The sequence below is a fragment of the Myxocyprinus asiaticus genome, chromosome 30 (genome assembly GCF_019703515.2).
Source record: "Myxocyprinus asiaticus isolate MX2 ecotype Aquarium Trade chromosome 30, UBuf_Myxa_2, whole genome shotgun sequence".
Taxonomy (NCBI): domain Eukaryota; kingdom Metazoa; phylum Chordata; class Actinopteri; order Cypriniformes; family Catostomidae; genus Myxocyprinus; species Myxocyprinus asiaticus.
This window is the reverse complement of record NC_059373.1, coordinates 4,968,821-4,991,389: the sequence shown is the minus strand read 5'-3', so window position 1 is coordinate 4,991,389 and position 22,569 is coordinate 4,968,821. Positions and strand designations below refer to the sequence as shown.

Below are 22,569 nucleotides of genomic sequence, written 5' to 3'. Positions count from 1 at the left end.
TATACGCTGCACAGCTATCACGTACCAGCTGGCTCCTGTTACATTGACAATAAGTGGTGACATACTGGGGGGGTATTTACACTTGGTCACTTCATGCGTTTTTGCTGATCAGATTGCTATCCAATCATGAAAAGACCAAGTGTAAATGCCCTCTAAGACGGAATCAACGCATGAGACACATTCCATTCGAAACTCGGTCAAGAATAAATGCATCTGGCTGTTCAAGCCACATATGTAAACTCCACTCCGCCCAAAATAGTGCTATGTAACTTCAGCATAGGGAAAACGCAAAATCTAACTGCTGCTACTGAGTAGTTGTATAAGGCTCGTGTTGCGTAATAAATAATAGCAAAGAAAGAAACGGATGCACGTTGTAGGAGAGACAGAACTTGTTTCTTCCTTTATTTGATGCAGATTGCTGACAAACAAACTAAACACTGACAATGAGCACAGCTGACACGCATCACGCACCTTACCAAGGACAAGCCCAGAGGGCTAATATACACAGCGCACGCACACTCAGATACGTGCACACGATACGATTACGTTACGATTACTTGGAATCAAATAATAAATCACATATTTAAAATTTGCTGCCCAGCATTAGCATAATCACTGAAGTAAACTGTTTTATTTGCATACATAGGGTGGGAATTGAATATCGGATTTACACTCATTGAGCATTTTATTAGGAACACCTGTATACCTACTTATTTATGTGATTATCTTATCAGCCAATTGTGTGGCAGCAGTGCCATGCGATCTCAGTGATTTTGACCGTGGCATGATTGTTGGTGCCAAATGGGCTAGTTCACACACAACAGTCTCTAGAGTTTACTCAAAATGGTGCCAAAAACATCCAGCAAGCAGCAGTTCTGCGGACACAAACGCCTTGGCCAGGCATTCAAAAAGCCTGACTAAAAGGCTACGGGAACTCAGATAACCCCTCTGTACAATTGTATTGAGCAGAATAGCATCTCAGAATGCACAACACATCAAACCTTGAGGCGGTTTGGCTACAACAGCAGAAGACCACGTCAGGCACTTTATTAGGACCATAGTGTTCCTAATAAAGTGCTCAGTGAGTGTATATCCTTTTGGTGAAGATACAGTGATGTGGCCAATTGTAAATGAAATGTGCTTATTTAATCGGATAGCAATCCGATCAGTAAAAATGCATAAAGTGACCAAGTGTAAATACCCCCATAGTTGTGATCAGAGTCAGGTAGTAATAGATTACATGTAATCTGGATGAAATAATCAGATTATAAAATCAAGTACTTGTAATCGGATTACATTAAATTTGTAATTGTGTGTATTCAAATGACAGTTTATGGATTACAAGATTACATTACCTATCTGCCAGCAGCAATAACTCCATAATTACGGAGTTATTGTCCAGTTATGGCTGCTGTCCATAATTATAAACACTCTTCTGTAAAAACGCTTGGTGAAAAACATTTCAAAGGTGCTGGTCGCATGTTCTTTTACACCATGCAAATGTTTAATGAAAGGAGTGTTAATTGGTACATCATACATTTAAAATTAATCATTTGCTTTTCATCAAAACAAGCAATAAGTAGTCAAAAGCAATCAGCTTAGATAACCTAAAAGTGAAATCTATAAGATTATGATACTGAATTTCAGTTATGTTATTTGTAATCAGTACCTGATTACATTACATAAGTAACCAACGCAACACTGGATGTAATTAAGATGACTTTTAGGTACAAAATCATGACAGGTCTGTGAGTAAAACAATCACCTGATTTTCCATTGTTTATTAGCAAGTTTGCCATTAATATACCAGTGAAAAACAGCTAAATAATTACATTGTAATAGGACAGTATTAATAGTTTTCTTTTTTTATAAAATTGTGCTGAGTACAGTCTATGGCTAGTAGGAAAAAAATGATGGACTGTAAATTTTTACAATTCTGCTGCCATTGACAAGTGTGCCAAAAGTTCTATTTGGACTATATGCATTTGGACAGTATTTGTGCAAGACCAATGCACATTACGACATACAAATAAATAAATAAAGTCACATGACACAGGGCCACTGACAGCAGCTTGTAACATGCAAATCTAACTGATAAACACAGAGATAAAAGATCACAGTTTGATATGGAATATGTTTCATGTCAACATCGCACACATTGGTGCGACAAACATATATGAGTGCTCATAAATATGTATTAGAGTGTTACGCAGCACTGGTAGATTGAATAAACATGACGAACGTGTGATTGGTTTGAATGGTGCTGTCCGCCCTCCAGCTGAAAGGGAGTATGATGAGGAGACAGCAAAGAATCACGACTGCAGTTCCAAAAGCAGAGGAAGCACATGAAAGGGTGGATACAGATAAATATAGACACTGGTTCGAGCTTTAATCTCTGAGTGCCATCGAGAGATACAGAGAGAGGTTACATCACACAATCTATCAGAGAAGAACTCTTCAGATGATCCAGACCAAGAAATGCCAACCTGCCTTTCAGATACCTCCTATGATGCTTTGCAGAGACTTAGAGGCCGTTCACACCGACAGCATTTTTGCATCCGTCTGGTGTTTTTTAATGGCTTTTCAATGTAAACATTGCTCAAGGGATGTCTTTGACCGACCGTCACGCCACGTCTTGCAGTTGTTTCAGTGTCTCACGCAGGAGTGCCACGTTTTTAAGGAAGCATTCGGTCTGAACGGCCCCTTAAACCTGCTGGTCTCAAATCAGGAACCACTGAGGGGCGGGATAATGTCCTTGCCAAATACAGTTTTCAAAACAACAACAATTCAAAATGCAAATCAAAACTTAATGGCGCAAAACTATTAAAACAGCTCAAAGGTGTCGCTGAAATTTTCTGACAATTGTTTTTTTTTTTTTCTTGTTCTGCACAGCGACTCCAGAAATAAATGTATTGCATTTCCAAATATCATATGTGTGAACTTACTATTTTCAATTCTATCTTCTGAATGTTATTATCAATGCTAATGACAGCATAAAGATGCTGAATTCCATTACTTTGTTTGTTAAAATGTGTTCTCAAAACTAGGGATGTGCCCAAAGCCGAATACCTTATTCGGAAAGGCACGAATAATGACTTAAAAAATGAATAATTAATTAATCTGAATAATAGAAGAAATATTCGGAAGACTGATCATCCAACGAGCACAGGTATAAAGCGATATTTTAAATTAACATATCGAAATTTACAAAGCAATGATGAGTCTGTGAATCCAATATTACTACAGTGTAAACCTATGAACGAAAATGTGCATGTGTGATTGCAAGTTCAGATCGGATGGCCGCAGTCTCGAATCTGCTTGCAGTCTCCGTTAATTGTGCGCGTCTTAGAAATCTAAGCTTGTAAAGAGTATTAATTGAAATGTCTGATCTGTAACACATTAACACCAAATGTTTAAAACAATTCACACGTAAGGATTTATAAACCAACCTGAGCATGATGTTGAATTCTTGACCAGAGGAGTGATGATTTTACAGTGGAGCTCGACTGTAAATTGACCACATTTATATCCACATTACTGATTAAGGTAAGTATCTGGTTAATCCTTTATTTCAAAAATGTTTAAATGCTCCATAGAGGTTTAAATACTTCATAGAGTGTCAATCTATTCAGAATATTCCTGCACACGGAGGATTGCGGAAAAAACAAAAACATGCAATTTGTTTCGCTTTTCATTTCTAGAAATATATAGAGGCTTGATCTTGCAATTTATTCCACTGCATTTCACTAATTCTGCACATGCAATTGAACTATAATTATTATTAATAATAATAATGATATTTAAATAAACCTATCCAAGGCATAGGCCTACTTTATATACAGAAGCTATAGCCTAAATGTAAGAGAGTTACATTTTAAAACTAGTGTTGACACACTTCCAGTTTAAGCCATGCCCCTATCCGGTTCTATCCGAATACAGATACAGATCACTTTGTCATAGTAACAGATACAGATAATGGCTTCGCTGCACACCCCTACTCAAAACTATAAGTAAGATTCCTAAGCAAAGACTGCAATGTGGCATGTTTGTTGTGGGCAGGTTATATAGTAACATAGTCAGTTACGTCATCGTTCGGCTCTCAACTTGGTGGAAATGCAGGATGTTTCTAGGAGCGGTCAACCACCAGTACAGGCAACACCCACTCCCTCACACTGTGTCCAACAAGCTCTTACACTTCACTTGATTCAGTAACCATTACAAATGCAAATAAGAAACATAACCAGAGACCAGTTCCACATCTGCTGCTGGATGGGAATAACCTTTGAAAGTGAATATATTTGAATATATATAGGAGAGAATGAGTGATCAGGACATTGTTCTTACCCCACTGTAGAGGGGCCAGCTGCAGATGTTCCAGAATGAGTTGGTTGAGGACGCCCTCCACACTGGCCTCTCCATGACGCTGAAGCGACGAGTGCAAAATTAGTCAAGGAAAACATGACTGAACCATACTTACTGACAATCATACTAATATATATATATATATATATATATATATATATATATATATAGAGAGAGAGAGAGAGAGAGAGAGAGAGAGAGAGAGAGAGAGAGAGAGGAGACTGGGGCATGGGTGTATCTTGCAACATGGTGACACAGGAAATCGTCATGTTGCTTTCGAAAGTTCATGTCCCATAAAATCAACCCTATTGTGCAGAATTACTGAGAAGCACCATCCTCCATCAGATATTTTTGCATCCATTCAGACATGAACACATTTCTCTCCAGTGCTACTGATGAATTTGCAGATTTTATATCGGATCTAGTAGTTACTGTGGACAGAGCTTTAATTGTTGGTGACTTCAACATTCACACAGATAATGAAAATGACATATTGGGATTAGCATTTATCGATATTCAGACAAAGTCTGAATCAGACAAAATGTGACAAGACCAACTCTTCACCATAATCATATGCTGGATTTAATTCTGTCAAATCAGAATCAGAATGAGCTTTATTGCCAAGTATGCTTACACATACAAGGAATTTGTCTTGGTGACAGGAGCTTCCAGTGTACAACAATACAAAAACAATACAAAAACAGCAGCAAGACATAGATAATAATAAAAAATAAAAAATGGTGTGGCAGCGGGGGCGTGGTCAAGCATCTCTCCGGAGAGAGAAAACGGTAAGGGCGCTTACACCTGAGCTAAATTATGTCTAACACCTGTCTCTAATTTCAGTGAGCACGGGGAGAGCGGCATAAATAGAGCGACACAACACTCAGTCGAGAGAGAGACTGGATACGACAGAGCCGAGCCAGAGCAAGGATTTTTCTAGTAGTGAAAGTTTATTTATGAAAGCAGTGTGTGTTAGTGTCAGTTTAGTGTGTGAAGGTAAACTGTAAAGTGGTGATGCCAAGAGGGGAAAATAAAGCCTCACCTGAAGAAGGAAAAACTGCTCCTCGCCTCATCTTTTACAAATGGTTATACACATACGTACATACACACATATACATACGTAGTGCAATCTAATACAAATCTGTTATCTGTTATGTACAGTGCAAATTTATTTATTTATTTTTTTCTTCCCAGAGGAATGTAATGGCAGAAGAGGTTGGATGTGTTGGATAAACATAAAAAAAGACTAAACTGTGTACTGCACATAGTTATTGCTCAATGGGGCAATTTAACTGTTCATGAGATGGATAGCCTGAGGGAAAAAACTGTTCCTGTGCCTGATGGTTCTGGTGCTCAGAGCTCTGAAGCGTCGGCAAGAAGGCAACAGTTCAAAAAGGTAGTGGGCAGGGTGAGTGGGGTCCAGAGTGATTTTTACAGCCTTTTTCCTCACTCTGGAAGTGTACAGTTCTTGAACGGGGGGCAGGGGGCAACCAATAATCCTCTCAGCAGTCCAAACTGTCCTTTGTAATCTTCTGATGTCTGATTTCGTAGCTGAACCAAACCAGACAGTTTTTGAAGTGCAAAGGACAGACTCAATGACTGCTGAGTAAAACTGTATCAGCAGCGCCTGTGGCAGGTTGAACTTCCTCAGCTGGCGAAGGAAGTACAACCTCTGCTGGGCCTTTTTCACAGTGGAGTCAATGTGTGTCTCCCACTTCAGGTCCTGTGAGATGGTAGTGCCCAGGAACCTGAATGACTCCACTGCTGCCACAGTGCTGTTTAAAATGATGAGGGGGGTCAGTGTTGGGGTGTTCCTCCTAAAGTCCACAATCATCTCCACCGTTTTGAGCGTGTTCAGCTCAAGGTTGTTTTGACTGCACCAGACAGCCAGCTGTTCAACCTTCCTTCTGTATGCAGACTCATCATCATCTCGGATGAGGCCGATGACAGTGGTGTCGTCTGCAAACTTCAGGAGTTTGACAGAGGGGTCCTTGGCGATGCAGTCATTGGTGTAGAGGGAGAAGAGTAGTGGGGAGAGCACACATCCCTGGGGGGCACCAGTGCTGATTGTACAGGTGCTGGAAGTGAGTTTCCCCTGTCTCAAATGCTGCTGTCTGTCTGTCTGTCAGAAAGCTGGTAATCCACTGACAGATAGACATGGAAACAGAGAGTTGGTGTAATTTATTCTGGAGTATAGCTGGGATGATGGTGTTGAAAGCCAAACTGAAGTCCACAAAAAGGATCCTTGCATATGTCCCTGGTCTGTCCAAATGTTGCAGGATATGATGCAGTCCTATGGTGACTGCATCATCCACAGACCTGTTTGCTTGATAAACAAATTGAAGGGGATCTAGAAAGGGTCCAGTGATGTTCTTCAGGTGGGCCAACAGCAGTCTCTCAAATGATTTCATGATCACAGACATCAGGGCGACAGGTCTGTAGTCATTAAGTCCTGTGATTTTTGGTTTCTTTGGGACAGGAATAATGATTGAGCGTTTGAAGCAGCAAGGGACTTCACAATGCTCCAGTGATCTATTGAAGATCTGTGTGAAGATGGGGGCCAGCTGGTTAGCACAGGATCAAAGACACACTGGTGAGATGCCATGTGGGCCTGAAGCTTTCCTCGTCTTTTGTTTCCGAAAGACGCGGCTCACATCATCTTCACAGATCTTAAGTGCAGGTTGAGTAGCAGGAGGGGGGAGGAGGGGAGTTGCAGGAGGTGTTGGTGTTTGTGTGAAGTGAAGGTCAGAGTGGGTGTGGGGTGTGAGATTGGGCCTTTCAAATCTGCAGTAGAACACATTCAGGTCATCAGCCAGTTGTTGGTCCACCACAGGGTTGGGGTAGGAGTCCTGTAATTTGTGAGTTGTTTCATGCCACTCCACACTGATGCAGGGTCGTTAGCTGAAAACTTGTTTTCCAGCTTCTCAGAGTATCTTCTTTTAGCCACTCTGATTTCCTTGTTCAGTGTGTTCCTGGCCTGATTGTGCAAGACTATATCCCCACCCCTGTAAGCATCCTCTTTGGCCTGACGAAGCTGCCCGAGCTCTGCTGCAAACCACGGTTTGTCGCTGTTGAACTTTAAATAAGTCCTAGTAGGAATGCACACATCTTCACAGAAACTGATATATGATGTAACAGTACCTGTGAGCTCGTCCAGGTCTGTGGCTGCAGCCTCAAAAACACTCCAATCCGTGCAATCGAAGCAGGCTTGTAGTTCCTGCTCTGCTTCATTGGTCCATCTCTTAACAGTCCTTATTACTGGCTTGGTTGATTTTAATTTCTGCCAGTAGGTTGGAAGAAGATGAACCAGACAGTGATCAGAGAGTCCCAAAGCTGCTCTAGGGACAGAGCAATATGCATCCTTTATTGTTGTGTAGCAATGATCCAGTATGTTCCTGTCTCTGATGGGGCATGTAATGTGTTGTTTGTATTTGGGCAGTTCACATGTGAGATTTGTTTTGTTAAAATCCCCAAGAATAATAATAGCTGAGTCCGGGTATTGTTGTTCCGTGTCTGTGAATTGATCAGCCAGCTGTTGCAGCACGGCATTCAAACATGCGTTTGAATGTGAGGAAAACTCCCGTGGCGAGTAGAAAGGCTTAAGTTAATAAAGAGCGCTTCCAAATTAGGACAGCACATCCTCTTTAACGTTATTACATTTGTACACCAACTTTCATTGATCTAAAAACATGTTCCACCGCCTCTTGTTTTCCCCGTTAACTCCGCAATGCGATCCACTCTGAACAGCTGGAAGCCTGGCAGATATAATGTGCTGTCCGGAATGGCTTCACTCAGCCAGGTTTCTGTGAAGCACAAAGCAGCAGAGGTTGAAAAGTCCTTTTTTGTGCGGGTGAGGAGATGTAGTTCGTCCGTTTTGTTAGGAAGAGAGCGGAGATTCACAAGATGAATGATCGGCAGCATTGTTCAAAAGCCCTGCCAACGGAGTTTGATCAGCGCACCGGCTCATCTTCCTTGCCTGCGTCTCCTGAACAACAAAGCCGCGCCTCCAACTAAATTGTCCAGCAAAATGTCTGAATATTCAAAAACTGGGAAAAGATTGTCTGGTATAAGCTGTCGATTGTTCAGCAGTTCGTCTCTGGTAAAACTGACTGGAAAAAGATTACTAAACACAGGACAAACAAACAAAAACAACAAAACAACAGGAGTGCTCCACACCAAGGTGGCCATCCGCGGTGCCATCATGATATATGATCATGATAAATGGAGTTGATGTTGATACTATAGAAATTTTGCCACAGAATGATGACATTTTAGATCATTACCTTGTCTCTTGTATGCTGCGATTAGCTAATATCACTCAATCGACACCGCGTTATCGTTCAGGTAGAACTATTCTTTTGACCACTAAAGATATCTTCACTAATAATCTTCCAGATTTGTCTCAAATACTCAGTAAGCCAAAAAGTCTAGAATAACTTGATTTAATCACAGAAAATATAAAAGTCTTGTCATGCACTCTTGACAGTGTCGCCCCACTTCAATTAAATAAAATTAAAGAAAAAAGCCCCACACCATGGTACACTGATCACATTCATGCTCTCAAGAGTGCAGCTTGGAAAATGGAGAGCAAGTGGAAGAACACAAAATTAGAGGTATTTCGCGGTGCATGGAAGGATAGTGTCCGTTGCTAAAGACAGACACTAAAAACTGCCAGGTCAGCATATTTTAGCAAACTCATAGAAAATAACCACATCAATCCTAGGTGTTTATTCAGTTCTGTGGCTAAATTGGTTAGGAATTAGTCCTCGACTGAACCAGATATTCCGTTGCAGCACAATAGTAATGACTTCATGAATTTCTTAACTGATACAATTGAAATAATCAGAAATACATTTGGAATTATGCAATCGTCTGTCACAGCATCTCAGAAAACAGTGTCTCATAATTTTCGCTGTCATAGGTAATGAAGAGCTAACAAAACTTATCGAAACATCAAAGCAACATGTCTGTTAAATCCAATACCAACTAAGCTCTTAAAAGAGGTACTCCCTGTAATCTCAGAACCTCTTCTTAATATTATTAACTCCTTGCTATCCTTAGGACATGCCCCAAGTAACTTTAAAATGGCAGTTATCAAATCGTTTATTAAAAAGCCACAGATTGATCCTGGAGAATTGGCCAAATTCAGACCGATTTCAAATCTCCCATTTAAGTCGAAAATACTAGAAAATGTTGTGTCCTCCCAACTATGTTCATTTCTAAAGAGAAATGGTATATATGAACAATTTCAGTCAGGATTTAGGCCCCATCACAGTATAGAAACTGCACTTACAGTATTAGAGTTTCAAATGACTTGCTCTTCTAATCTGACCGCGGCTGCATTTCTCTTCTAATGCTTTTAGATCTTAGTGCTGCCTTCGACACCATAGATCACGACATTCTCTTGGATAGGCTTGATAATTATATTGGCATTTGTGGACTTGCATTAGCATGGTTTAGGTCCTATTTAGAAGACCGCTACCACTTTGTCTGTGTAAAGGAGGAATTGTCAAATCCAACAACAATATGTAGTGCCACAGGGATCAGTTTTAGGGCCTCTGCTCTTCTCCTTATATATGCTTCCCCTGGGAGATATTATCAGGAATCGTGGAATAAGTTTCCACTGTTATGCCAACAAAACCCAACTTTATATTTCTTTGAAACCCAACGAAATTTCACAATTCTCCAAATTAGCCAAGTTTATCAATGAAATCTGGCGGATGGCCAGAAATTTCCTTCTACTCAATTCCGACAAAATAGAGGTACTACTTATTGAACCAAAAACCTCTAAAAAAATAAGCTGCTAAAATACAATTTGTCTCTCAATGGATGTACTGTTATGTTGTCTTCTAAAGTGAAGAAATTAGGTGTTATATTTGATACAAATCTGTCCTTTAAAAATCAAAATCTAATTTCCAATGTTTGTAGAACAGCATTCTTCCACCTCAGAAATATTGCTAAGTTAAGACACATGCTCTCAGTTGCTGATGTCGGAAAACTAATTAATACGTGCATGACCTCAAAAGTAGATTATTGTAATGCATTACTGGGAGGATGTTCTGCAAGTTCAATAAGTAAACTTCAATTGGTTCAAAACGCAGCAGCCAGAGTGCTGACTACAACCAAGAAATATGATCAAATTAGCCCCATTTTATCGTCGTTGCATTGGCTACTTGTTACATTTCGTATTAATTTTAAAATTCTGTTAACTATGTACAAAGCTTTGAATGGTCTAGCTCAGCAGAACTTAATTGAACTTCTACCATGCTATATTCTATCACGTTCATAATGATAGCAAAATTCTGGCCTGTTAATAGTACCTAGAATATCAAAATCCACAAAAGGAGGTAGACCCTTTTCTTATTTGGCTCCTAAACTCTGGAATAGATTTCCTAACACTGTTTGGGACTCAGACACTCAGTTTAAGTCTAGACTAAAGACTCATCTATTCAGCCAGGCATACACCTAATATATTCATCAACTCATAATAAGGCTGCATTAGTTAGGTCTGCCGGAACTGGAAACACTTCTCATAATCTATAACTCTGCAATAAATTGAATGGCATCTACGCTAATAGTTGTCTATTTGTTTCCCTGTCTCAACCAAGGTTACAAGAGTCGGCCAGATCCAGCTCTGTTCCCACTTGGTGTCGGACTCCACTGCTACATGTGAGTGATGATGACTAACTACAGCCAGTGCCAGCCAGACATCACTTCAGCCTACTACGATGGACTACATAGAATGAACTGATGCCAACTCCAACCATAATACATGGGACACTTAATATGTCACTGCCTGAATCTTGCACTTAGGATGGACCTCACCGAACCTCACCGAAATGACCTGCCGGTTCAACTGTGATGCACCTCACTGATCTCTGCCTGCATTACATTGGTCTAACAATGGACTACATTTTTAAAAGGAATACATAGACTATTAATTGCCAACAAAAGCCTTCATCAACCACCTAACAAGGACAGTGCATCTATGTGGATTTCTGCAGTTATTCCAGGATGGACTTCAAAGACATTAGTCATTAATCTTACAGATCATACAAAATCTTTGTTTAAACACCGACCCTTAATACTTCATTAGATTACAAATTTTAAACCATGACTTGCACTATACACAAAAACTAACTATACACAACAAACTAATCCTGGCATACTGGCACCACAGTGAGCCTGGTTTCTCCCAAGGTTATTTTTCTCCATTAACCACCATCTTATAGAGTTTTGTGTTCCTTGCCACAGTCACCTTCAGCTTGCTCACTAGGGTTGTAAATACAATTATTATTATTTATTTACTTATTTATTTGTATAAACAAGTTACAATCATATTTAATCAAACTACACAATGATGACTAAGACTTTAAAAATATTAGTTACATTTTCTGTTAAACCATGATTTTCTGTAAAGCTGCTTTGAAACTGTGTGTTGTAAAAAGCACTATACAAATAAAAATAAAATAAAAATGACACCATATTATATGTGAACATTCCAAAAGCACTCCATGTTAACTACCCACAAGTGTTTGTGTATGGTTGGTTGACTGGCATGATGGCATCTCTGACCAGCGTTAACTATGAACTCGTAAACACTCTAACATAAGGCAACACTCATCTGTTATCTGTTACTCTCTCTGCCTTCCTCTCTCCTTACATATCACTGTTTTTACCCCACTAATCATGCCTATGTTTCTACACAACCGATCAGCCATACTGATGTCATGTATTTGTACATGCACACATCACTGCTCAGGACTTTATCTCTTTATTATTTATTATTTCAAATATTTATTATTTTGTGAGTGTCATTCAGCCTACACAGTGGCAAGGGGCTGGCAAACAGAACAAGTGCTGGCAATCACTGGGGTGTTTAAACGCTATTAAAATGAGGGAGTATGCAGCAGAGATAGTGCTGCTCAGATCAGAAGCATGCATGTCTGATCACAGGGTTTCAGTTTCCTCAAATGAACTGGAAATGATGAACGGCAGTTAATAAACCAGAGCGCAACCTTGCGCTCTCTCTGAAACTCACAGTCATGGACAAAAACAAGTAGAGTAGTTTTATAATTATTTTGTTTTTATGACTTCATTGAGAGCAACATGATCACACAGGAAGCTGGCATGTTGTTTCCAAGAATTTCAGTACCCTAGGAACGTCAACACTATGCCAACTCCCTGACATGCAGCATCTCCTATTAGACATTTTTTTCATAGACTCCAGCATGTCCATTGTGGTGCAACTGGAAGCGTGGTGCATCAAAAGCATGGATCTCCATGTATGAGTATGTATCCCGTGTTGAAATCAGTTTGTGCAATCACTGAAGAGCACGATTCAGAGGTTGCATTTTTCCCCCTAACATTACATTTTACTAACCGATGGTTAGGTTTAGGTTTGGGGTTTACGTTGAGGGGTAGAGTTGATGACATAAGCATTCCTTTTCACCGTTTTACATCCTGTACAACTGAAAACAGCTCTATTCGTAACTCGCTTTTGGCGCACCTCTGTGGACATTTCACCAGAAAAACAGAGCCCATACGTGCCCATACGCCCAATTACACTTACCACTTTGGCCACTGGGGGCACTGTTTAGAACTTCGGCGAGCACAGACCGATTTTAGCTAAAGTCAACCTACTGTTTAAGATGTCACTGAGATCAGTCTGTTTAGAGACTACATGGAATATTTGTACTTTTACAAAATTAGTTTTCAACAAAGTAGTCAAGGCAAGGCAAAAAGGTGATTAAGAACATGGAAAAATAAAGCTAAAATTTACAGTTTACCTTAAACAGTAATATTAGTTACTAACATCACGATTCTGCATTGATACTCAAATTTCAAATTAATGATTCAGTTTTTTTAAATGGTGTATGCAGGACAAATATTATGGATACAGCTTGCAATGCAATATGCAAAATCTTTTACACAAAATTTCAGAAACATTTTGGGAACGTAAGTGTCCATACGTTGCAATGATAACACGCAACTTGTATATACACAATGAAAAAGTGAGTTTAAGTTTGTGTAAATCATGAGATGTGACTGGATTCTCACCCATAATAGTCACTTTTACTCATGAAATCTTTAAAATTGCCATTTTTGTTTTTTTTGTTTATACCTATCAAAAACATTTTCACAACAAAAACTTTCCAAAGGTCGTTAATATTTTCTACGGTCACATTGACAATGTCAATGCATGCTTAAACGCTTAATGCTAAAATCATTACAGATGAATACAGACATTTTCTGGCAATGCCACAACTTCTTATGCTAGCATAATGCCTGAACTGATTTCTCAGCATTTTAACCAGGAGTCCTGTTCACATATGCCCTCTTAACATAAAGTGCCATTAAATTAGGCTATCTGTGCAAAAGTGCCTATACACAGGCTTAGCAATTCTAAAGGACAGGGGGAGGGGCTATTGAGCGAAGGGGACTTGAGGGTTAAAGGTCAAGCACAGGTGTCGTGACAATCTGTTCTTGTGGTTACATCTACAGTATATGAAGGTTAACCCACACGCATATACACACTGTCATGGGCATGATTACATCACAGAGGCCAGAACACACACACACTACCACAGGCATATGTTCTCATACACACAACATAAGCCTTAACCATATGTCACTATATCAGACTTGATGTAATAGTGTCTTTTCCAGTAGATCCAGCTGTCAGAGAAAGCTGTCTGAAGGACAGCCACACAGCTGGGACATACAAACACACACACACACACAAACACATTTTATGCCTTACTTGGTTTTCAATTTTTGTGATGTTGTGTTGGGTAGCCCATTGAATTTGCATTAAGACACACATATTTTAAACATCAAATATGTTATGATTGGATGCGATTTTGTTGCAACATGCAGCATTTTCGCTCGTAATGAGGAAAGAAAAATTACTTGTCAGTAAATGTAACTTTTTATTAAACACACATATTGCGATTGCTGCTGTTGAATAAATGCAATAGCCCATTTGAGGCTGTGTGTTTTTATTCAAATTTATAATAAAGAAATAAGCCACTAGAAGCCATGTGTTACAGTAATTTTGCCTTGATTAAGAGGTTTTTAGGCACTCCGCTTCATGTGGGACCTTACAACACTCCTTAACCATGGCAAAATCACTGCAACACACAGTCTCTTGTGGCTTACTACTTTATTATATAGAGTCAAATTGACTTATTAGGAAGTGTTCAACTGATGTTTTGAATGGAGCTGTAAAGCGAAAGAATTTACAAAGTTGTGTAGAGTTAGAGTTGTGTGTACAGTTGGCTAGAGTAAAGGATATGATGGTCCAGTGGATGTCCAATGTGCTGTTGATGAGTCCTCCCTGCACCTGTTGTCTCTTCTCTTCCTGTTGGCGAACCGTGGCCAGCCGCAATGCATCATGATCCGTCACAGGCATGCTCTCAAAGTCAAACTTATCCACCCGAATGGCCATCCTGCAACATAAAAACACAAATATTCAAAGGTCAAGTGAGGTTTGTGAGCCGTCAACCACCTATCCTCGTTTCTTAGAAGACGACAAACAGTACTAAGATTGGCTTTGAATTAAACTCCTCAAATGTCTGTCAGGTACTTCAAAAAAGCATTTTGTTTCTTTAATACATAATGTTTTAAACCAAAACAACAAAAATACATCACCATAAAAAGCTTGTCATAAACTGTGCATAACATCTGCCAAGGACATGGGCACAGAATTATAAAGCTGCGAAAACCTCTTCAGGCTCATAGGAATGGCAATAAAATATCCTTGACATTTCTATGTTCTCCATTCTCAGTGAACGAAAAGACAGACAGAGAGAGAGAGAGAGAGAGAGAGAGAGAGATGGAATAATGAAGGAGATAAGACCCTCTGGGGACCGTTGGGAGATGCACTCAAGTGGGTGTCTGATCACAGGATCTCTGGAGAGAAAACACGACTACAAAATAACTGATATGAGACAAAAAATATGCTGCAATGCAAGCTATGACCTCATACCACCAGATAGTGTGTTTGAAGTTCGAACCATGTGTGTGTGGAGGTGGGGGTTCTATTTGCATGTGTGAGTGTAGAGTTCAGTTCAAGGGGATATTATAAATCTGACTGCTAAATGCAAAACAATAAACCAGATTAAACATTTTCAGAAGTTGTGAGTGGTGCACGGAAGTGCAAAACTTGCCACCACGATGCTAGTGTATTGCGTGCAGGTGGTTGCCAGGGTGTTGATATGGTTGCTAAGGTCTTCTAGGTGGCTGTTATGTAGTGTCTTACTGGCCAAAGTCAAATGAGCTCCCATCCCCAAGTTTCTAATCTCTAAATATGGCTCGAGTGTCTCCTGCAATGTACAACCCCAATTTTGAAAAAAAGTTGAGACAGTATGGAAAATGTTAATAAAAACACAGGGATGTCCATGGAAAAAACAGCATGTAAATGGCAGTATATGTTCCTCCAAAATTTGTACATACATTTCTGCATTAATGGGGCCCTCACATGTGTGCAAGTTACCCATGCCATGGGCACTGACAACCCCACACCATGACAGACACTGGCTTTTGGACCTAATGTTGATAACAATTAATATGATACTTCTCTTTGGCCCGGAGAACACGACTGCTGTTTTTTTCCATAAACTATATTAAATGTGGACTCGTCGGACCACAAAACACGATTCCACTGTTCTACTTTCCATCTCAGGTGAGATCAAACCCAGAGAAGTCAGTGGCACTTCTGGACAGTGTTGATGTATGGCTTCTGTTTTGCATAGTAAAGTCTTAACTTGCATCTGTGGATGCACGCAGTGAATGGTGTTGACTGACAAAGGTTTACAGAAGTATTCCCGAGCCCATGTCATGATATCCATTACAGACAATTGACGGTTAAGACCATAACGTCTGAGGGATCGGAGATCATGTGCTTTTAGAAGTGTTTTTTTCAGCAGAACAATGCCAAAGCACATACTACACGGATTACAAGTGCATGGCTAGTAAGCAGAGAGATTGGGTGCTAGATTGGCCTGCCTACAGTCCTGACTTATCTCAAATTGAGAATGTGTGGCACATTATGAAGCACACAATATGACAACGAAGGCTCCATACAATTGGGCAGCTGAAGACCTGCATAATGGATGAATAGGGGAAAACTACGCTTGCTAAACTTAAGAAAATGGTATCTTCCGTGTCCAAACACTTAAGTGTTATTAGAAGAAATGGTGATGTTACACAGTGATACACACTCCGATACACTGTCCCAACTTTTTTGTTGCAGTCATCTGATTTGAAACGAGTGTATATAAAAAAAGTAAAATTAAATAAATACATTCACAAGGTCAAATAATGTGTTGTTGAAGTGCTTTCAATATACAGTCATGTGAAAAAATAAGTACACCCCATGGAAATTGTTGGCTTTTTTTTTTTCCCATATTTGGACAAGCAAATATTTGATCCTCTTTGAAACAGTCCTTATTAATAAAGCTGATATATTTGAACAAAACCATGAGGAAAATTTGCTTTTTCAATAATTTATTCAACAAAAATATCAATAGATGTGATATTTTTCTGTGGAAAAAGTAAGTACACCCTTGGCCTCAAAAGCTAGTATTGCCCCCTTTAGCAGAAATAACTTCTTGAAGGCATTTTACATAATTGTCCACCAGTATCTGACATCGACTTGCTGAAATGTTTGACCACTCTTCCTTGCAAAATTCTTTCAGTTGCAAGATGTCGGAGGGTTTTCTTGCATGTACTGCCCATTTTAAATCAACCCACAACATTTCAGTGGGATTTAAATCTGGGCTTTAACTAGGCCATTCCATAACCCGCCACTTCTTATTTTTGAGCCATTCCTAGGTGGATTTGCTAGTGTGTTTAGGATCATTATCGTGTTGAAAGGTCCACTTTCGGTTCAACTTCAACTTTCGTACAGATGGCCTCACATTATCTTCAAGCACTCTTTGATATGATGCAGAATTCATAGTTGAATCAAGGACTGCAAGCTGTCAAGTACCTGAGGCAGTGAAGAAACCCCAAACCATAACATTTCCACCACCGTGCTTCACAGTTGGTATGAAGTTCTTCTCCTGAAAAGCTGTCTTTGGTCTGCACCAAACATGTGTACTGTTACTGTGGCCAAACCACTCTATCTTTGATTCGTCTGTCCAGAGCACATTATTCCAAAAGGCCTGGATTTTGCCTATGTGTTCATTGGCAAACTGTAGTCTTGCTCTAATGTTCTTTTTAGACAGCAAAGTCTTTTTCCAGGCACGCCTCCAACGCACGTCAAATTTGTGCACTCTCTTTCTGATTGTAGACACATGCACTTTGACACCAACAGTTGCAAATGTTACCTGCATGTTACCTGGAGACCCACATCGACTCCACTGTGAAAAAGGCCCAGAAGAGGTTATTCTTCCTTCGCCAGTTGAGGAAGTTCAACCTGCCACAGGCGCTGCTGATACTGTTCTACTCAGCAGTCATTGAGTCTGTCCTCTGCACTTCAATAACTGTCTGGTTTGGTTCAGCTACAAAATTGGACATCAGAAGACTACAAAGGACAGTTCGGACTGCTGAGCGGATTATTGGTTGCCCCCTGCCCTCCCTTCAAGAACTGTACACTTCCAGAGTGAGGAAAAGGGCTGGAAAAATCACTTTGTCCCCACTCACCCAGCCCACTACCTTTTTGAACTGTTGCCTTCTGGCCGACACAACAGAGCACTGCGCACCAGAACCATCAGACACAGGAACAGTTTTTTCCCTCAGGCTATCCATCTCATGGAAAACTGCCCCATTGAGCAATAATTATGTGCAATACACAGCTTAGTTTATTTATATTTATCCATCATATCCTACCTCTTCTGCCATTACATTCCCTTGCACTATCTGTATATAACAGATTCGTATTTGTATATACGTGTGTGTGTGTGTGTATATATATATAATTATTATTATTATTATTATTATTATTATTTTGTCTATTGTGTATTTCTATATATACTTAGATTTTCTATTTGTTTTTTATTCTGTTTTTTTTATTATCTCTGTCTTGTATTTTTTGTGCACTGGGGGATTCTGTCACCAAGACAAATTCCTTGTATGTGTAAGCATACTTATCAATAAAGCTCATTCTGATTCTGGTATATGATTACCGAAATTTAAAACACTGTCCCCAGTGGCCAAAGCCGTAAATGTTGCGGGGTTTATAGGCACGTGCGAGCTCCATTTATGTCTATAAAAGGTCACCAAAAACTATTTGTGAAACAAGTTCCTTTCAGCTGTGCAGGATATAATTCAGTTAAGAGGAATGCATATTTTATGGACTCTACCCTCCAACCTAAACATTAGTGGAGTAAAAATGAAATGTTAGGGGGGAAAGTGCAACCTCTGAATCATGCTCATCACTGATTAAGCAAACTCAATTTCTTCCTGGTTTCAACGTGAGTATGAAGCCAGGTCTCATGCTGCTGATGCAACACGCTGCCAGTCGAGCCACGTGAGAAGGTAAACACACTGAAACCAATACAAAAAATGTCTGGTGGGGAATGTCGCATGTCGGCATACTGCCACCGATCCTAGGGTACCGGAACTTTTAGAAACAGTGTGCCGAATTCCTGTGTGATCATGTTGCACGAATTGAGGTATCATAAATATACATAGCACAAACCTGTCGGACAAGTTATGTGTTAAAGACTAAAACGTATGGACAGGGGTTTGTTCAAATTCCTAGCCCTCAGTATGAGCAATAGTTCAAGCGATTCTTGCCTTTGAAAACAGCACTAATGAACTGAATACACAAACAGCCTTGAGCAAACGCTCTCTCTGTTTCCACAGCCTGTGGCATGCAAGCAGGTGTGCGGGATGGAATAATTATTTACTCCTGCTTTTCTTTTATCTGTCTCATTTTCAGGGGGGAACAGTGGATTAAGAAGCTCGACTCTGACTACTGAACGAGTGAGAACTGCTGAGTCACATATGTGAAAGTCAGTCGTGCTGAGCGCCTGTGAGATCACTGTGCTGGAGACACAACAGACACACATCTGTGTGAGGTCATGTCTGGAAACTCTGAATGTTTCAATCTTTCCTCTGTTGTGTCTGCAATCCTGTTACATTGACATACCATCTTACAAGCCATCCTTCTTTCCTTCCTTTTCTCATCCTTCCATCTTTCCTTTCAACCTTTCTTCTTTGCCTTCCTCTCTTTTTCCTGTTCCTATTTTCCTTCCATCATATCGTCCCTCTTTACCATCTTCTTTCCTTTTCTCATATCTTCCTTCATAGCTTTTGAATTGCTTCCTTCCTTCCTTCCTTCCTATCTTCCTTTTTCCTCCCAAATTTAATTCCTTTCTTCCTTCGCATCTTCCTTCCTAGCTTTTTACTTTCTTCATATATTTCTTCCAACCTCCCTCCCTTTCATCCATCCAACCATACTCCCCATCTTCCTTCCTTCCTTCCTCCCCCCCTCCCTCCCCACCTTCCTTCCTTCCACCTTCCTTCCTTTATAACACAATCACCTGTATCTCCTCAGTCATGATGTTTAGTCACCTGATGTGATGAGATGAGAGGTTTATGAGTGAAGAGGCTGCAGGTGTCTTTGTTTTGATGTTTTAGTGCATGACATATAACCGGCTGCATGTTATAATGATGGATGTGTGTGTAAATGTGAACTGATTTGCATTAAATCTGATCCTGTAAAACAACACACAGGTGAGAAGAGACACTTTTACATGATGGACTGAGAAGCACAATGTCTGAGACATGACCTGTGATGTGGAATCCAGAATGTGAACACACACACACACACACACGCACACACACACAATACAAAGAGAGATGTATTGCTGCAAAACACAAAGCTATCAGAAAAACCTCTCTCTCTCTCACACAGAGAAAATCTATTTCTACAGAAAAGTCAAGAGTAATGAAGTAAGCCTCAGAGAGCAGCAAGAAAGAGACCAGAATATAAGAGAGAATTAGAAAGGGAGAAAATAAAGAACAATCACCCTCACAGATGCATCAGTGTGAAAATCTGTCCATTATAGGAAAGTCTCTTATCATTTTCTCACCCTTATGCTGTCTCAAATTCGTATGACTTTCTTTCTTCTGCAAACACAACCAAATAATTTTTCAAGGATGTATGAGGTGTTTTGTCCATACAATGTAAGTCTTAGGGGGAGAGAAGAGAGAAACTCATAAGATAAGTTTGTTCACGTCTCCTTGTGCTTGTTGCATGTGCGCTTGCATGTTCACTTTAGGACTTCCGGTTTTATCGTGCACACGTCAGTTCTCGCGTGAACATGCAAGCAATGCGCGGAAGATAAAGTCATATGAGTTTGAGACACCACAAGGTTAATTAATTAAATGATGACAAAATGATCATTTTGGGGTGTATTATCCCTTAAGTGCTGTATAACAACTGTCAATTCAGTTACTGCTTTCATGTTTTAATTAGGACTGTTGATTTAACGCTTTAATTTGGTGTGATTCATTTAAAAGAAAATTATGTTTAAAAAATGTACACAGACAGCAACATCCCCCCCCCCCCCCCCAAAATAGGAAACAAATATTTCCTCATTTCTTTTTGATTCTGGGGTGAAATATGGCCCAGACATGTTCTAATGATCCATATACAAATGTAAACAGGACCTGACTGGACCACATGAATAGTTACAAGATATTTAAAAGCAGTTTCTTAACATTTCTTACCGCTGATATAAATCTCAAACACAAATGCATATGCATATGCAAACAGAGACGCACAAGTCTGTTCTCTATCAATGTCTACGAACTCTTCAGTCTCTATCAGCCAAAGAGAGAGTATTACAATTCTAAACATGAACAAAGGCAAAGAACAAAACAAAATGAGAGAGAGAGAGAGAGAGAGATGGACTAATGAAGGAGATAAGACCCTCTGGGGAGAAGACGAGAGACTAAAACACACCCCTAAAGATTAAAGCCACACACACAAACACACACACACACACATCAGAGAGCACAGTCAACACACACTCCACTATACACACTCATCTAAAGACACTGAACATGCAAACTATGCAGAGCCCAAAAGCTGTATCTTGTATATCTTGTGCATTCTACAAGTATGTTTGAACACTATCCAACAAGCTCTGAACTTGACATGTCTTTGCATATTTCACATCTATTATTTGTATATCTGCACAGTTCTCTTAAATGTGACTGTGCCAGGGTTGCCATTATTTTCGACAGATGAATTGCCATGCCTTTTTCAGTTGTTACTAGACAAGGATTGTTAAACATCATAGAGATGGCACTTACAAAAATGTCTTGCTGACATTTTACTATTTTAACTAATATTAAGTATTTACCTGTATATATACACCACAATAGAAATTACCATTAATTTACTAACACAATTTGAATGCTTATTTGAATTTCATTATGAGTGAAAATGTATTAACATAATATTGTACTGTTGTGCTCAAAAGAAAAACTGTACAATTATCATGAAACAAGTCGTTGATAGAGAGATAAAGAGAAAGAAAGGGAGACCAGAAAGCATTTATGTTATCAAGCCTTTTTGGTACAGTTTCAGTGTCGCTGATTTTGTGTTCAGAAAAGAGAGAGAACAGACATAAAAAGAGTGAGGGAAAAGGAAGAAAGAGCGAGAAAGAAAAAGAGTAGAAGGGATTAGATAAAAACGAGAGAAGGAGTGGGGGAGTTATATTTAGCTAACGTGTGTGTTCTCTCTCGTGACTCCAGCAGCAGAAGAACACTGCTATTTTTAGAACGCCTCCCCATAACCCACGGTTAAAAGCACACACACAAACAGCAGCATCACTGCTCCACGGCAACGCCGCAACACCCCACCCCAACATCCTCATCAGAGCATCAGGAGTCATGCACACAAACATCTGAAAATCTGATTCTCGGTGTCATTATATTACAGCAGATGAAATAGAAATTATAATTTTCTACAATCAAAATGACACATTCCCTCACACGAGAGGCCATAGAAAAGCTGACAGGTTATTAAGCCCTTCCGCTAGCAAGAGACCAATTTCAGAAATGTGTATTTGTGTGTGTGTGTGTGTGTGTGTGTGTGTGTGTGCTCACGAGGCAGTACTGTATTGATATTCCTGAAACATTTGATTCTTCATCTTTTTCTTAACTATTTCCTGCAATTAATTTAGCTCAAACTGCTAAACATAGACTCCATACATTTTTTGTGTCTGTATATAATTGTCAACC

General features: G+C 39.7%; 1 protein-coding gene across 2 annotated transcripts in view; it reads right to left on the bottom strand.

Moving 5' to 3' along the window:
- LOC127420854 (trafficking protein particle complex subunit 9-like) overlaps positions 1-22,569 on the bottom strand; it is a 267,206-nt gene that overhangs the window by 87,734 nt on the left and 156,903 nt on the right. For both annotated transcript variants that reach the window (XM_051663428.1, XM_051663429.1), the window contains 2 exons: positions 14,661-14,813; positions 4,345-4,436 (listed from right to left, as the gene is read on the bottom strand). In XM_051663428.1, coding sequence (XP_051519388.1) covers positions 4,345-4,436; positions 14,661-14,813 — 245 coding nt within the window. The remainder of the gene's footprint in view (positions 1-4,344; positions 4,437-14,660; positions 14,814-22,569) is intronic.